At 46.8% G+C, this 18,325-nt stretch overlaps 1 protein-coding gene across 2 annotated transcripts in view; it reads right to left on the reverse strand.

Annotated features, from left to right (window-relative positions):
• Positions 1–11,905, reverse strand: part of ESYT1 (extended synaptotagmin 1) — a 63,255-nt gene extending 51,350 nt beyond the window's left edge. Inside the window, exon 1 of one of the 2 annotated variants that reach the window (XM_083484431.1) lies at positions 11,430–11,905. In XM_083484431.1, the coding sequence (XP_083340557.1) occupies positions 11,430–11,789 (360 nt within the window). In that variant the 5' untranslated portion in view covers positions 11,790–11,905. The remainder of the gene's footprint in view (positions 1–11,429) is intronic. The other variant, XM_083484433.1, reaches the window with a different exon arrangement.
• Between the last annotated feature and the right edge of the window lie 6,420 nt (positions 11,906–18,325).

Genomic DNA, 18,325 nt, shown 5'->3' on the forward strand with positions numbered 1-18,325 from the left:
ACGCTACGCCACTGAGTGGACCAGCCCCCTGCTGAAAAAAATTTGCTGACCTCTGGACTAAGCTGTTATCGATTACAAGACTAGTGGCACATTTGTAATGTTTTACATTGCTCAGATAATGGAGCACTTTGCAGTTTTCATCACGCCAGGGCATAAATAGGCAAAAAGCAAAGGCTGCTTGGGTCCTTCAGGCCCTGAGTCACTCTGCCTCCCTCTTTCAAGTGGAAGTCTTTTAGGGAGGAGGGACAGGGTCTGTGTGGAAAGCACAGGTCACAGTGAGACCCTTGAACACGGTTGGCATATTCCTAAGCCAAATGTCTCCAGTATCTGACTCCTTACAGATAGATGTGGGTACATCACCTCGATGGAGTTCATCTAACGGCTCGCTAGTTCCCGTAAACACAGCTCACACTGACTCAGAAGTGTTCTTCATTTCTTCTTAAAGAAGCTTAGCTGCAAATGGCAGCATCCAGCTCAAAAGGTCTTAAAAAAAAATGGTAGGAAGATGCCAGACCAGCTTATATTTAGAAGCTCCCTTCGACAGCCTGCCCCAAATGCTACACCCACTATTCTGAATCGTGTGGCCCTAAAATGAGCAGCAGAAGCAGCATTTCCTGTATAGGAGAAAACAGAGTGAGGAGTAGGTGGTGAGTCAGAGAGAAGCATTCCCCAAATGCCAGTGCTGCTAGGCCTGCCAAGACAGATTCCGTGGCACAGAGAAGGGGATCTTTTTCCTATACTGTGAGATTTTTGATCTGCTTAGACAGGCACCTAACAGGATCTAAATTACCAGCCTTGCCATACACTTCGGTAACAGCCACCTGCCTGCTTGCACGTGACCATAATAGCCTCCGGGTAATCTGGCAGGGAGGTTCTTATAAAATTAGAAGAGTTGGCCCATTTTTTAAATCTTTCAGGTCATCTATAGTACGAATAGCTAAATAATAAATGTATATGTGGGCAGACAAGCTCATTTAAAAAAGGGTGACCTAGTAATTTCGGGGGACTTGCTTGCAAAACTGTGTGTATGTGTACACCAGCACAAAAATTTTGGCTTGCCCAACAGAACTACCTCCCTTCTCCTCCTTGTGTTCTGTTATGGGGGTTCTCCTGGCCCCAACCCCCAGATCTGACCGAGGGCATGCAAGGGGAGGAGATGGGAGAAGCCCTTGCACTGGCCCCAGCTAGCAGCTGAATTTGACCCCTACTTTAGATAGGTAAAGGTAAAGGGACCCCTGACCATTCGGTCCAGTCGTGGCCGACTCTGGGGTTACGGCGCTCATCTCGCTTTACTGGCCGAGGGAGCCGGCGTACAGCTTCCGGGTCATGGGGCCAGCATGACTAAGCCACTTCTGGCAAACCAGAGCAGTGCACAGAAACGCCGTTTACCTTCCCGCTGGAGCGGTACCTATTTATCTACTTGTACTTTGACGTGCTTTTGAACTGCTAGGTTGGCAGGAGCAGGGACCGAATCACGGGAGCTCACCGCGTCACAGGGATTCGAACCGCCGACTTTAGACTTTAGATAGTTGTGCTTTTTAAAACCACAATTCCTACTCATCCCATGCAACTCAGAAGACTATAATATCAATTTTAAAAACCTTCCATCTTCCCCTTAAAGTATCCAATTCTTTGGCACAAAGGCTATTTGGAGACAAATCTGAGATTTTCTAAACTTCTGATAGCGGAGATTATTTTTCTGAATTAAAATTGGAGGCGCTGCTCCATGTTTACTGCTGAAAAGATTTACCGGTACTTTCGCAGTTTAAAAATAAGAAACCATCTGGTCAAAAGAGTCACATCCACTAGGTATGCTCCATGACTGGAAGCAAGAAAGCCCACAGGAGTGACTCATGGAAATAAGCAATATATTCTCTGCAAGGTGGGCGGGCAGAGAAAGCACAGGTAACTCAACTGGATCATTGCAACGGATGGTAGAGCAGAGATGTAACTGACAGAGAATTGCTCTCTTCAGAAAGGGAGCCCAACTGGGTGGAGGCGTGTCCAGAGCAGGGAGTTATGCAGATATACAGCAGGCAGGTGAAGCTTTTAGGAGCCTTGAGTATTAAATCGAATGCTACTGTATTGGGCCGAATATAAGCTGCACCTGAATATAAGCCGCACCTTTAAAATGGGGGAAGAATAAACAGAAAAAATACCCAAATATAAGCTTCTCCATTCCTCCCTGCTCCTGGCTGCATACCCTTCCCGCCTTGGGGGAGAGGACTGGGGACTATGCGTGCGTGGGGCAAGGCACCGCTTTGCCACGCTCCTGTCGCTGTTTGCCCCATGCTCCTGGCTGCATACCGCAAGGTTGCAAATATAAGCCACACTTTAACTTTTCATGATCAGAATTTGGGGGGAAAGTGAGGCTTATATTCAGGCCAATACGGTATTTCTGATGGCACACCAGCAAATCTCATACAGTTACTGGTTCTTCAAGGTTCTGCAGTTAAGTGAAACAACAGGTAGCCTCCTGGTTCAATCTTGGAACAGGGAAGGTGTGGGTTCAGGAGATAGAAGGCATTCAGAAGATAGAGTGCCTCCCGTTAGCTTTGGCTGGTGGCCCTGGACAGGGATAGCTAACTTTGTCTTCTGTGCCCTGCTAACTTCTAAGTTAGATTACTGCAACACATTGTACACGAGACTGGCTCTGAAAACGGTTTGGAAACTTCAGCTAGGTGCAGAATTCAGCGGCCAGGTTGCTCACTGGGGCAAGACGGTTTGAGCATACACTGATCCTGACCCAACTGCGCTGGCTGCCAACTGGTTTCTGGACCAAATTCAAAGTGCTGGTTTTGACCTATAAAGCCTTTGATAGTTAAGGACCACAAGACCTCAAGCACCGCCTCTCCCCATATGAACCAGCCCAGACGCTGTAATCACCCCCTGAGGCCCTTCTTCATGTAAACCCCCCCCCCCCAGTTTTGGGAATGCTCTCCCCAGGGAGGCTCACCTGGTGCCTTCATAGCAGGTCTTTAGGCGCCAGATGAAAACAGATGAAAACATTTGTGGCGTTTGTACGGAGCCCCAGGTCGTCTCACCGACTATTGACCCGTACACCACTAATCCGCTGCCACCAACCAGGTCCTTCCTGGTAAAAATCACTTCAGTCTCAGTCAGCTTTTCAATTAATAAAGAATAATGTATTTTATTTCAGACATAAAACAAAACTTTTACAGCATTCCAAACGGTGTTCCTCTTTACTTTCTTAATCTTATGTTCCTCTCTCTATCTCTGCTACCTCCCCACACTCAAGGACCAACTGCCCTAACTGGTGGTCCTGGGCCCTAAGGAAATTAGATTGGCTGCAACCAGAGCCAGGGCCTTTTCAACACTGGCCCCGGCCTGATGGAACGCTCTGTCTCATGAGACCAGGGCCCTGCAGGATCTGATTTCTTCCAGCAGGGCCTGTAAGACAGAGTTGTTCCGCCTGGCCTCTGGCTTGGAGCCAATTTGATTCCCTCCCTAACTCTCTTTCTTTTTTCTTTTCCTTCTCCTCCTGCGATGAGGCTACATTTTAATATTTTAATGTTCCATTATTTTAATGTTGTATTTTATTTTTGTTTTTAAGTTGTAATCATTCAACTTGTTTTTATTATTGCTTGTAAGCCACTCTGAGCCCGGCCTTGGCTGGGGAGGGCGGGGTATAAATAAAAATTATTATTATTATTATTCAACCAGGCATTCAACTGATTATATCATTCTATGGCTTTTTAAATATGTTCGTAGGAGAGGCTTTGTTTTTTATCTTGTTTTTATTATGTATTGTGTGTTCTCATTTTGTATTTTAATGTTGTGAAGCACCCTGTGATCTTCAGGTGGAGGGCAATATCCATATTTAATAAATAATAAAACAATATTAAATCCAGGTAAATGGGTCATTTTGGACAGACCCATGCTAATCCCAGCTTAGAGGAAAAATCCATCAGAGAAAGGATGCTGTCATATCTGCAAAGGGGCTTGCCGTCCAGATGAACTATTAATGCAGAGAATTCTTTGTGCGGCTGCCAGTCTCAGAACATTGTCTGACGAGCCTTATTTTTTCAAAACATGCAAGAATGGTTCCCCCCTCCCCCTCCCACCCCAAAGTAAGATAATATATTGCCGTCTGGTTTAAACACTCAGAACCCAATCTAGCTGCTTCCTATTAGCTGTAAAGGTTCAAGTCCGATCCAATTATCTCTCTCCTCTCTCTCTCAACACACACAAAAATATTACCGAGAGAAAGATAACGCATCTCCACAAAAACACACAAGACATTTTGCAGGTTTTAAAGCTTCAGGGTCTCTCGCAAAAGCGGATCCACGAGGAAAACTGACCAAAGAGAAAGGGGGGCATTGCTACCCTAACTACTGCTGGGCCACAGGAAGTAGTACAGTGAGAGAGAGGGTGTAAGAGCTGGGGAAACAGATTGGTGTGGTGTGTGGGTTCGCGGGAGGAGACAGGCACGCAGTGGGTGGATCAGCACAGTAGGAGCTATGGGGCTGAAGAGCCAATAGGGGAAAACCAGAAGGGATGCAGGAAGCAGAGCCATTGAGGCTTGAGGAGCAAAATGTAGTAGCAAAACATGCTCTCATCACATTTAAGAAACAGTGTCAAGCTTCAATTGTATACACACTTAGCTAGAAGTAAAATTAGTGGGATTTTGCTTCCAAGTAAATCTGAACATGTCTGGGCTGCACAACACCATAATCCTAAACCCTGCTCACTGGTAGAGCACATGTTTCTCATAAAGAAGGTGCCAGGTTCAATCCCTGACATTTCCAGTTAAAAATACCAGATAAACACAGGGGTGGGAAACCTCACACCCAGTGGGCCAAATATGACTCTCCAAGCCCATCGACCTGACCCCTGGGACTCTCCCCAGGCCACACACCCTCCTCCAGTGCCTCTCTATGGCTCTCCTTTAACTGCAATAATGCCTCTTACCTGCTTGGAAGGAGGGTGTGCGGATGAAATGTAGCCTACTATAAAAAAGGTATGTGTCACCTCCACTGTTCTGTCCACTTTTCCTTCATGCCTCACCCACCATTGGAATGTGGTCCCGAGACATCCCTGGGGGAATGAGGCGCTTAGGCTGAAGGAGGTTCCCCACACCTGAGGTAACAGGACCCTTCTCTATCCGAGACCCCGGAGAGCCCATGCCTTGCCACCCAAAACTGGTTTTGTGAGTTACCACTGTTTATTTAATAATTACCACTCTCTCTATTTTCTGCATTACATTTCCTTCCGGCCTCACTGTTTACAATTCCTCACGTCCCCCAGAAAATACGACGTCAGGATAACACTTCATGCAACAGACTTCATGCTGTCATAAAGGTGCCACATGACTATTGATTTTCCTGGAGAGTCAACTGTAGTAGATAATAGTGAGTTATGTGGACCAACAATCTGGCCCAATATAAAGCAGCCTCCTCCTTTGGTGCTAAATGGTTCTTGGGCTGATATAAATTGCAACATGGAGTTAGGATGCCTTAAGGCCCACCTGGGTTCTCCTTTCACAGCTTGTTCACAGAGGTCATCCAGAGATGTGATGTTACAAAGGCACAGTTGGCCTCAACTAGAGATGACTCCATGCTGTGGGAACATGCTTCCAGCAGAGATTTGACACCCAGACACCCTTGCTTTTGACTTTCAGGCAGCTCTTATAAAAGACAAGTAAGCCAAAAGTCAATTCAAGCCACTTACTCCTAGGAATGAAACTTGTTTATTTTTAACGCAAGCGGTTATTTTAACGCAAGATTCCAGATGTTAGAACTGCAACCCAAAGGCCTCAGCAAATGAAGCTGGCCAACGCAGCAGTTCAAGTTCTGGGCATCTGTGAGCAAACTTAGGAGCCTGGTGTCATCAGTGCAGCGACGAGCAACAGCAGAAAACTCTCCATTTATGGCATGCAATGAATCGTTTTTATTTTCCACCACTAAGTGCACACGCACACTGTAACCACTCTTTCCTCACCACAGACACAGCCAGCCTTCTAAAGTGTGATGGGGAAAAGCTGGTTTTGACTTCTTTCTTAACTCAGAAACAAAAATAAGTCTGCTGTTTTGCACAGACATTGAGCAGCACTAATTTATTTAAGGAAAATTCATAATCTCAGCTAGAATGACACCATCCTTAAATTTTGCCCTCCTGGATTATTAATTACAACAGAAAAAAGAATGAATTTTAGACCCTCTTTTTAATGTACTGCCCATGTTTACTGCTGTTTTGGGTCAAGGGCTATTGTCATTATCCTAACAAAGTGAAGTCAGCGAGTTTCATGCAATATGAGCGCTTTGACAGTTTCACTACAGAATCAATTTCAAGGGACAATAAGCTTTCGAAGTACCTGGAACATGACCTTCCTTCTTGCTGAAAGCCACAGCCAAATGGACAAACCTGTTCCATCTTTAACAGCTCTGCACCCTCAGCAAGATACTAAAATATATCCACCAAGGCATTGTGGCTTCAATAGTTTCAGAGTCAGCAGTTCCACCTTCCTGGCCCTGGAGTTTGTTGTGCCCCAGTAGATCATTTTTTAAAAAAGAGGGACAACACTGCTACCTGCACTGCATTTGACAACTTGGAAATCTCAGTTTGTTTTTATAGGTTTCTAGTCCTCAATCCTACAAAGACAGAGTTCGAAGTATGCAGGTTGGCAACATATGGTAACATCTTTGCATCATCAAAACTGATCTTCACTTTGATATTCCTTATTCCCCCCTATTATGAACAGAAGTAACGAAGGCTGGCTCAAGACATATTGGCACCTAAGGCAAACCACATAATGGTGTCCCCCCCTCGCTAGGGAATAAATATCTACTTTGGGAACAAGGGTGGGAAGAGCCCAGGACTGCCCCCTATTCTCCAAGAGGCTGCTGCGGAAGTGACATGGGGGACGGGAATGCCAAGGAGGAGGCAGAGACCCCAAGGTCTCAGCTGTCAATGCCACTGCGGGAGAAGCAACAGGCGGGGTGTTCCTTGGAGGCTGGATCCGCTGCCCTGTGGACCCTGCCACTTGAGGTGGCCGCCTCACCTTGCCTCATGGGTGGGAGGGCCCTGCAAGTAACACTAAACAGGTTACATTATTGGCACAGGTTGGACATTTTAGCTTCTTTTGCCATAGAATCTGGATTACTTTGGCACAGAATTTTTATTCCAGTGCTCCCATTCCTGCCCATAACCATACTAGTCAATAGCTCTGAGGTACCCACTCCCCATCTCTTAGCTTCCTAGCACCCTGCTGCAAGTTCATTTGTCGCATCTAGACTTTCAACCAGAGAATGCTTGCTTATATCCCTATAGAATCAGGTCCTCTGTTGCCACTATGCAACAAAGCCATACTCGTTGCATCAGGCTATAAAGAGAAATATTTCACTTTTCCATTTTCAGCAGCCACAGCAAAACTGAGTAACTATCTTAACTAACAGTAAGGCTATCTTTCAGCAGCGAGTACATTTCTGTATCTCCTGTAAGATTTTCTTTCCTCCTTATCAGTAAGACACTAGGCTGAAAGGGGAGCCTCAGCACACTTCCTGCCACAACAGATTTTAACATGCTGCATCTCTACCTTATCTTATTTTACTCCACCCATCACATAGAAGGAGAATTGAGACTGATGATCAGGCGCTAGAGAATTATGTTAACACAAGATCGGAAGGATGGAAGCTGATCAAGCAAAACATAACGGACAGGAGTTTTTTTGTTTTTAGCTTAAGTTCCAGCAGAGGATTGTTAGAGGAGACAAGGAACAAGCCAGGTGAAAGCAAGTACTGTAAAGCCAATAATAGGAGGCAAGGTGGTTTGGGAGTTATATTTGTTAATATAACTCAACCCTGTTAGGCATCTTTTGGCCACACCTACACTTTGCAACAGCAACAACACATTTAATTCTACCTTCCCACATTTAGGGCAGTTTATCATGGCTTTCCACATTGCTTTTTCTGCTGATGGAATGGGGTAGCTATAAGTCTAGAATAAACACATGAAAACTTGGGTGGAATTAACCACTTCTCTTCATTTTTATAGGGTCCCCCCATTTTTTTTCATACCTTTACATCTCTAGGGATGTCCACAAATGCCATTAAGTTTGGACACTGGGTGTTACAGAGCCGCAGGAGCTTGGAACGGAACAGTTGCTGTTTTCAGTGACCGTTAAGCATTCAGTGTGATGTGCAATCCCAGTTTCAGTTACAAAAGATCCAATTAAAATGGAATTAAGGCAAGCCGGCATGCACTTCGGCCAATGTTAGTGCCCCGCTGGAGAACTAGTTTAACAGTGTGACCCTTAGGACCAGCAAGGGTTGCAGCTCCTGAAGCAATATGGATCTTTCAGCTTGTGCACGGGCTTGCAGAGGTTTCAGGCTACAGTTAACCCAGGGCAGGTTCACAAGTTCCATTTGACAGCAAGAGCAGAGCTAAGGTATCACATTCCAAAACTGTCTCCCAATGTTAGCCGATTTCCTGAAGAGACAACATTCTATTCCATAATGCTGACACCAGCTATGCACATCCACATTATCTCATAAGAACAGCAATTACCACATGGAAAATGATAACCTGTGAACTCACTTTAGATTAGGGTGCTAAAAGCCACATTGCAGAACTGAGAGCTGAAAGATACTATCATCGATTTCCAAATACTCAGGTTCTTTGAACATCCCCTGAAACTACAACAGAACTCAAATCAGGGACACAGTAAAAAAAATCAGAGGGGCGGTCTTTTTCCACCCTGTCGCCTGTTTTCGTCCCTGTTGGCAGTCTGTTCTGTTCCCCTGTGGTTTTTTGCTTTTTGGACCACAGATATGGGACTAGAAATGTTCCACCATCACACCCAACTAAATACTAGCTAGAGTGAGTGAAAGGTATGGAGAGGTGTGTTCTCTTGTAAGAAGCCATGGGCTTAGGGGGGGTCACTTGCCCCCCATCAAGTAAAACAATAAAAATACTTCAACTGACCAATCACGTCATTTCTGCCCCCCCAACAAAAGTCCTTCCCCCCAACAAAAAAACCTGGCTATGCCCATGTAAGACACCAACGTAAGATAGAAGAATATTGCGATACACAAAGAGATTCTAGAAAAAAATAGAGAAAAACTAAATTCCTGCTGTTTTACTCCTTTTCTTGGCTAGATATTCTTGTCCCTTACAGGGTTGCTCATTCAACTCTTCCCTAGTATTTATGTAAAGGGAGGGCAGAGAAAAGACAAGAAAGAAGCAAGACAGGCATGGCAGAAGACAGTGCCAAGATTTGTGCATGAGCTAGTTAATAGGAGGATGGGAAAAGGTACCTGTCTCCAGGAAGGGCATCTATGCAACTATGGTTGCCAGATGTCCCCGGATCTACAAATCTGTCCCCAGACAAAATACGTCCCCAGATTTCATTTAATGTCCCCGGATTTAAATTTTAAGTGTTGTAGATTTATTAGTAGGGAATGAATGTTGCGTGATTGGTTCAACAGCACAAGACACATCATATGGGGACTTATGGTGAGGCAAAATGGCAGGCGCCACAGCAGTGAGCTGCTCCTGAAGCCAGCCAGAGCTAACTGTGCTACCAGGCTGGTTCCGGGCTGCTGAGACTGCCGCTGCCACAGCCGAGGGGGAACTGTGGATGCCCGGTGCATCAACTGGGGGAACCGCTGACACACACAGCCCGCGACCCAAATCGAGCTGGGAGCGAGAGCGCCCGGCCACCCGGCCGACTGCCCAGCGGCACTCCAGGAAAACCCCAGAGCCGACACAGGGAGGGAGGAGAGGAGAAGGAGGAAGAGGAAGGGGGGAAAAGAGGGGAGCCCCGACCTTGCTGTGCCACTGAGGAGGAGAGGTAGGAGAGCATCGGGAGGGCAAGATCACGTGGCCGAGCCCAGGCCCGACCCAAGCCTACTGCACGGCAGCTAGTGCTCCAAGAGAGTAGGCTGGGGCCCAGGGGAAAGTCGCGTGACAGGTGAGACCACAGAAGAGAAGATATTACTTCTTTTTTAAAGAAATAATAATAACTTTTTGAAAATAACCTTTTTTCTCTTTCTTTCTTTTTTAACTGTCCCCGGATTCTTAGAAAAAAATCTGGTAACCTTAATCTACACAGATAGAGAAGCACTGCAGAGAGATGGGAGGCAGGAAAGGAGGAAAATCACATAGGATTCCCTCAAGGGGGAGGGAGGAAGTTGTAAGGGGAGCTAAATAGGGAAGCAGATGATAAAATGATGGATCAAAATAGTTAAAGATGCAGAAAGGAGAGCTTTGGAAAGCAGGAAAGCTATCAAGAGAGCAGGAGCAGTTACAAATTGCAGGAGGGTGCTAAATGCAGCAGCTGTTTTGCAAGAGGGTGTGAACATGCGCTTCTCCCCAAGCCACAGCATCTAGCCAGAGGCTGCTGCCTTCTTCCTTCCACTCCCAAATGCAGTTTCATTTCTTCCCTCATGCAGAGCAGTGAAACATGGAAAGTTACAGGTTGATGGCTGCAAACACCCTTCTAAGACAAAGCAGCCAGACGGTGAGCAGAGGGAGATGATATAATACTACTGCTTAATAATACTTTGCATGTCCGCTGCTATCTTTCCAATAGCCCTGTGACATAGGCCAGTATTATCCCCATTTTGCAGATGAAGCCCGAGGCTAACTGCTTCCCTGTTTTCTTTGCCATGGAGAAGAGGAAGGAAAAACCTGGGATGCCAACAGAAGCAGTGAGATTCACCTACAGATATTTTGCTTTCCACAGGCCTGGTCAAGACAGCCACAAGGAAACTAAGGATGGAGCAGGGCATGGAGTTAGGCATCAAAAATGCAGGAGTGCAACAGTGTATACTACTCAGCATCACTTTATTCAGGTTAAAAGACGCCTGATTGATTGTCGCAAGAAAGTAGGTTCTGAGGGCAGTCTAGGGCCACACCGTGCAGCCCTCAGCAGGTCTGGACAGTATGTATGAGATCCACCATGGAAGGAAGGTGGTGTTATAAATGCACCAGATAAAAAGCAGCCTCCAAGTGACCAGGCAGGGAAGATTTACAAAATCAAATCATTAGAAGCTTCAGAGGCAGCTGGTACAGGCATGTGTGCCAAGGCAGACAAACTGAGAAAACATTTTAGTGGGCAAGTAACTTTAACGTTACTTGCTCCTTCTTGGACCCGAGATCACCGCCCTGCAACTGTATTTTTACCAATATTTGCCCACTCACCCACCCCTTTCAAAATAAGGCTTGCAGGAGCAGGAAACCGACACCCACGTAAGCAGCCACGCATGTGAAACCGGGAATGCGCAAATATTCCCTATGAGCGCATCCAAGGCGAGAGGATTTGGGCATGGCTGAGGTCCTGCGATCCCAAAGCTCGCGCCTTGTTTTGCTGCTCCTTTTCTTCCCTGGGGAACTTCCCAAGGGGGAATCCCGGAGCCCGCCCCGCCCCCGCCCCCCCCCCATGTAAAACGGCATAGCCCAGCTCTTACCCAGGCGGGCAGCTCGCTCTGCCCCAGGCTTCGGCCCAGCCCCGTGGCGCTCAGCGCAGCCTCCTCGTCCCCCAGGAACAGCCCGGCCGCTCGCAGCGACCGCTCCTTGCTCATCCGCCGGCCCCGCCAGCCCATGTACAGGGCCACGCCGGCCACCACGAAGCCCAGGCTCAGCCCCGCCCGGCCCGCCAGGTACACCGGCAGCAGCCACAGCAGCCGCCGCCCGATCGCGCCCAGCGCCGCCAGGGCTTCCGCCGAGCCGATGCCGCCGGGCAAGCGAGAGCCGCCGGAGCCCGAGGAGACCCCCGCGCCCGGATCCGGCGCCGCCGCCGCTGCCTCCTGCTCCGGGGCCCGCTCCATGGCGCTCCCGCCACACGAACCCGCCAGTCTCGCACTGCGGCGAAGCCTGCAACTCGCCAGCTCCCGCGGCTGCTGCAGTCCGGGAACGGGGCTCGCTCGCTCCGCCCGCCGATTGGAAGGCGAGCTTCCGAGGGCGGAGCCGAGCTCGAGGCTGGGCCCCGTGATTGGGCAGAGGGGGAGGGGGAGGAGCCGGGCGGCGGAGCGAAGCCGCGCCCCTCCATTCCGATTGGGCAGCTGCCGTTCCGAGAGAAAGAAAGTAACGAAAGGCTGGTCCCGCCCCCTTTTCTCTCTCGGGCTGCAGCTCCTTCGGGCTGGCCGCTGTCCACACGCCCCGCGGACAAAAGAATTGACCCTTCTTTCTTCGAAGGGCTCCGCTGGGTCTTGGGCGGGGAGGGAGGGAGGGAGGCGCGGTAGCCCTTCTGTGGTTCCTGAGCCTCAGGGCGCAAGTCGAGCTGCTGCTGCTCCTGCTGCTTTTAATTACAAGAGGTTCCAAAACAAAGTTTCCAAGCACATTAGCAGCACGCAAGGCTCCCTCGCCCTATTCCAGCCCATTCAGAGAATCGTAGAATTGTAGAGTTAGAAGGGACCCTAACGGTCATCTAGTCCGACCCCCTGCAATGCTGGAATCTTAACTAGATCATACATGACAGATGCTTAAAAACCTCCAAGGAAGGAGAATTCACCACCTCTTGCGGGAGTCTGTTCCACTGTGGAACAGCTATTACCGTCAGAAAGTTAGTTAATTTCTGTACCTCCCTTCACCCAAGCAGAACAGGGCAGTTTACAATAAAAAAGCACAAAAATACATAACATAGTAACAAACAAAAATAATATCCTCCCCACACAGAGAATCTTCACAAACTACAAATCAAAGCAATGCACACCTGTGTTACAGCAGCAGCAAAGGTGAGGCACCGCGTGTGACTGGTGTTTGGATGTTGTTGTTTAGTCATTTAGTCGTGTCCGACTCTTTGTGACCCCCTGGACCAGAGCACGCCAGGCACTCCTGTCTTCCACTGCCTCCCACAGTTTGGTCAAACTCATGCTGGTAGCTTCGAGAACACTGTCCAACCATCGCATCCTCTGTCGTCCCCTTCTCCTTGTGCCCTCCATCTTTCCCAACATCAGGGTCTTTTCCAGGGAGTCTTCTCTTCTCATGAGGTGGCCAAAGTATTGGAGCCTCAGCTTCAGGATCTGTCCTTCCAGTGAGCACTCAGGGCTGATTTCCTTAAGAATTAATAGGTTTGATCTTCTTGCAGTCCATGGGACTCAAGAGTCTCCTCCAGCACCATAATTCAAAAGCATCAATCGGCAATCAGCCTTCTTTATGGTCCAGCTCTCACTTCTATACATCACTACTGGGAAAACCACAGCTTTAACTATACGGACCTTTGCTGGCAGAAGTGAAGAAGTTTGGATGTTACTGGACTCCAACGTCCATCAGCGCCAGCCAGCAAGACAAGCGGGAAGGCTCTGTCCCTGTGCAGTGCAATAGTGACTATTGTGTGCAGAGTTAATTTTCCCCACTGTGATTCAAGAAACCACATTCATCTTTTTACACTTCTTTTTTCCAGTGTAGCAAGACTTCTAGATGGCGTTGAATCTTGCTTGCTTGCTCTTTATAGCCACTAACCAGAGCTATCCTTCTGTTTCTGGAATTACAGTATATGAAAATAAAAGTGTAGTTTGGAATGTTATTCGAATTAGCTACTCAACAGTTTGAGAGAAAGGAAATGACTGAATAGGCCATTGGTATTGTACTTTTCTCAGCACCAAGTGCTTGTATTAATACAAATGGTTTAATTTCACACTCATTTTTTAAAAATGAAGTCTAAATATATAGGAACTATCCATACAGCATGCTACAGTTTTGAGGGCCTTGTCAATATTTGCCTCATTTTAACCACTAGCTGTCAGTCCAAACTTTGCTATCCCCTCTTGATTCATGAAGGCGATCCTGTATCTGTAGGTATTTTGGAAATGTGCCCCAAGCACATCTGTTGCCTTTGCATAATTCTGATGTAAATCTCATTTAGTCTTGAACCAAAACATGAAGTGTGACATGAGCAGCCTCCAGAATACCCTCTCTGTAAAGTTAGAGAACTTCTCGCTTTAAACAACACTTGTTTAGACTTATGAGAATTCAGTGAGATCAATATTTCTAGTTGGAGTCTGAGGCTTCATTTAAAGTCCAATTCTGTAAACTGTTCAGGGACCTTCATTACTGAGTATATTTCCACTGATTTTCATTTAAAAAATCAATGAAATAAATACATTCCTCTTTAAACCTCAGTAACCAAATTTTTAAGCGCTCAAAACTATCTTTGGCGAGGTATATATTCCAATTAGTTTTTATTTCATTGACTCTTTCAGTGTGGCTTCTCAGCTTTCTACTACATCCCTTCTTCGAGAGAAAATATGTGATTATGTTAAACAACCACAACTTTTGTAGTAAAATTCTAATGTGATGTTGACGGGTATCCTTAATGCTGGTGAATTCTCTAGATGGGTTCCACAGACCAGTTGCAAGTTCAAGGGCTGAATGTCCAATTACAAAAAACATAGTAAAAATTTATATTTTATCAGGCAAACTGTACTGGCTTTATCTTATTTGCATGTTGCAGCTCTGCGTACATTTCCTCCTCTTTCCCACTACCCCCACACTAACAACTCTGTCATTTCCCACTTCTCTGCTACTTACTGAAGCACAAACAAACAACACACTTTCCCTACATCTGAATTCCCAAGACTGGTGCATTTGCCTGCTTGTAACACTGTATTAGTTATTCCCCGCTTGGACTACTGCAATGCGCTCTACGTGGGGCTACCTTTGAAGGTGACACGGAAACTACAACTAATCCAGAATGTGGCAGCTAGACTGGTGACTGGGGGCGGCCGCTGAGACCACATAACACCGGTCTTGAAAGACCTACATTGGCTCCCAGTACGTTTCCGAGCACAATTCAAAGTGCTGGTGTTGACCTTTAAAGCCCGAAACAGCCTCGGCCCAGTATACCTGAAGGAGCTTCTCCACCCCCATTGTTCAGCCCAGACACTGAGTCCAGCTCTGAGGGCCTTCTGGTGGTTCCCTCATTGCGAGAAGCAAAGCTACAGGGAACCAGGCAGAGGGCCTTCTCGGTAGTGGCGCCCACCCTGTGGACGCCCTCCCATCAGATGTCAAAGCGATAAACATTCAGAAGACATCTTAAGGCAGACCTGTTCAGGGAAGTTTTTAATGTGTGATATTTTAGTGTATTTTTGGTTTCTGTGGAAGCCGCCCAGAGTTATTATTATTATTATGAATACAACACTGTCCATGAGGATTTGTGCGACTTCTTTGTGCTCTGTCAAAGAAGGTTTAATTTAAGCAGGACACTGAGGCTCAGAACACATTGATAATAGAGCAAAAATTCATATAAAAAGTTGTTTTCCTTACTACCAGGTACGAATGCGCAGGTCACAAACGCTGGAGAAGAGGGGGCAAGACCTTCTGAAACAGGCTTGAAGATCTGCATCTTTATTTTCAGAAATAATCTCTCTTGCCCTTCTTTAAACAAATGTGGTCCAACAGCATCCTCTTTCCACGTCTATTGCGCTCATCATCTAGGAAGCTGCCTGAAGACATGCTTGCTAAACAGCTGTATGCATTCCTCTAATGCAGTGGTTCTCAAGCTTTTTTTCTCTGGGCAACAATTTCAGAATAAAAATTTGCTTGCGCCACACCAATTTTTTTATTGATAAGAAATACGTTGGAAAACAAAAAGAAACAACTCCTAGCAGTGCTTGATTTATAACATAGAACACAACTACCTTATAATGTGATAATGGGGACATACAGAAAGTTTAAAACAATGCAGCTACATAAGAACATGAATTATTCCTAAAATACAATATTGATTGTCCTTGAATCTCCCTGCCACACTTGCCACCCTCTCCTGCCACACCAGTCTGATGCACCACGTCCCTTCAGAACCACTTTTCTAGTGAGTCCTCCCCTCCCCACGCAAAAAAAGGTATATAAATGGGCAGAATTAAGTCCTACAAATTTCATAGGAGCTACACTGACCTGCTTCCTGGGAGTGTTGTCTTACCATTCTGCCAAGGAATGCTACAGTAATATGATATTTGGGTGTCACGTTACTGGGTGGGGATTTGAACCTAGGTCTAAATTGACTCCTTGACAACGATAATATGTTTGGTATATTATATTGCAGTTGTTTATCTGGCCTGGTCCTGCCGGGAAGCAAGTCAATTGTACACGTGCAAAGGTAGTAAACAGAGCAGTTAAGAGATGAACAGGCTAATCCATGAAAAACACACACATTCCTGCAGGGATTTATTTTGTGGAATTCCAACTGAAAAGTGTGTGTGTGTGTGTGTCTGTAGCATTTGGATCTTCCATCTTAGGCAATAATGTACCTTGCTTTTGCTCTCCTGATTACTATTGTGGCATAACACCACGGTCTCTACTTACCATCTGCTAAGGCAGCTTCCGCATTGGATTCTTTGGGCTCCTTCCTTACCTACGCCAGACTTGAAGCAGGCACAGGCAAACTCAGCCCTCCAGCTGTTTTGGGACTACAACTCCCATCATCCCTGACCACTGGTCCTGTTAGCTAGGGATGATGGGAGTTGTAGTCCCAAAAAACATCTGGAGGGCCGAGTTTGCCTATGTCTGACTTGAAGTAAGGGGTGCGGGGACTGAAAACACCACCGTGCTTTCTCTCCGTGGCTAACCTATTCGGGTTTACGAGGTGGTGCAGATCCCAGGGAAGTCCACATTTTTACTTCCGTGACCTGGAAATTGTGTCACAGAATACACAGACGTTACAGAGCTAAAGAGGGCTTTGGTTTCCTCAGCCATTTAGGCTCTGCATTGTCATTGCTGTCTGAAGCAAAAGGAAAGCACAGGAAAGGGACAGGATTCCTCCCAAGGTCACCATGCGCATCAGTAACCCTATTCTTATGCAGAGTGAGGTGTGCACCCCTAAGGCACTGAATCCTAATTTCTGCACAGGACCAGGCTCCATTCCCTTTGCACATTTATAGACTATTCATGTGGGGCTTGGCAGGAACAAATAAATAAATAAATACTTCCTGCATTAGCTGATTACATTTCTCATAAGCTTATCTTGCTAAAAGCATTTTTTTGTGCAACAGAGTAGCTGTTACTTGCCGAGCAGATATCACAGGATGTGCAAAGAAGCTTTTTAATACACAGCCGGCAGCTGAGGCCATCTTGGCTTACTCATTTTACTGTTTAACCTAAATTACAGACCGTTCCAGAACACTGTTACAACACAAGAAAAAGCACCATTAACGATGCCAACTTACTGAGGTCTTCATCAAATATTACTGGCAATGAAATTCAGAGCTCTGTATTAAATTGCTATACAATTAGTGTCATAGACTGGCTGGACACAGAGGAATGTTGGGAGGATCCAGCTGGGGAACCCCCAAGGGAAGAAGGATCAAAACCCAGGGAGCGGTGGTGGTGGGACAACAGTGAGTGGTCAGAGGAAAAAGAGAGAACAGATGGGGAGGAGGTGGTATTGGAAGCTGAAGAGGTCACAGGATTTAGTGAGCAGGGAGAGTCTGTGGCAGAGAGAAGTCTGGAAGCAGAAGCTGAAGCAGGAAAGTAGGAGGACGGAGGCCAAGAGGCAGAGATGACTCAGGCTGGTGAAGAAGCCAGGGTGTCTTCCCCTCCTGCTGTGACAGCCTCCTCTCCCCGAGGACCTGGAGAGGCATGAAGTGAGAGGAGCAAAGGCGGGCATAGCAGTGCAGTCTCCAATGGGTTGGGAAGGACCCTGGGGAGCAGGAGTCAGGAGCAGGTCAGCAATGAAAACACCAGTGTCAGTGATGTTAATTCTTTGTTCAAAGAAACCAAAACAAATCGGGCCTAATGATCTCCACAACTCTTCCCAGTAGGTTGCAAGGACTGAAGGTCCCCATCTTCCCAAAGCTGTCTAGGTTCCTTCTTCTCCAGAGTATTTCCAAGCAACCCAAAAATAAAAGCTAGAAGACCATTTTCTACCTGCAATCCCTTAGGAGATGTTTGCTCATGCTGCCACTTTCAATTACAACCGGGTAGGAATGATGGGAGGAACAAGAACATCTTGTTATAGGGAAAGAGAAGAGTACAGACACCAACACACCCCTCCCCAAAAGCAGGCTATGGAAGGGTCAGGAGAAACTCCAGAAAAGCATGCTGTGGAGGAGAATTTCCTGTCTCCCACTCAATGAAGAATTCGAACTCAGGTTGCAGCGTCTACCAAAATCTTTAATGCTCAGATCAGTGTGATACATGGGCAAAATGCCGTTCAAAGGCACAGCAGGTGCTACACATAGCCAAGCAAGCAAAGACATTGATCCAGGAATGACACATACCCCAACTTAGGAGATAACCCCTCTTAAGCCCCCTCCCCAATAAAATATTTGAAGGGACTAGCACTGGCAGATGAACAGGGGTGTAGGGGGGAGCGCACCGCCCCCGGTGGCATGATCCCGGTGGGGTGCCATAGTGGCTGGTCCCCCCT

This window comes from Podarcis liolepis (assembly GCF_965112155.1).
Source record: "Podarcis liolepis genome assembly, chromosome: 2".
Classification (NCBI taxonomy): Eukaryota; Metazoa; Chordata; class Lepidosauria; order Squamata; family Lacertidae; genus Podarcis; species Podarcis liolepis.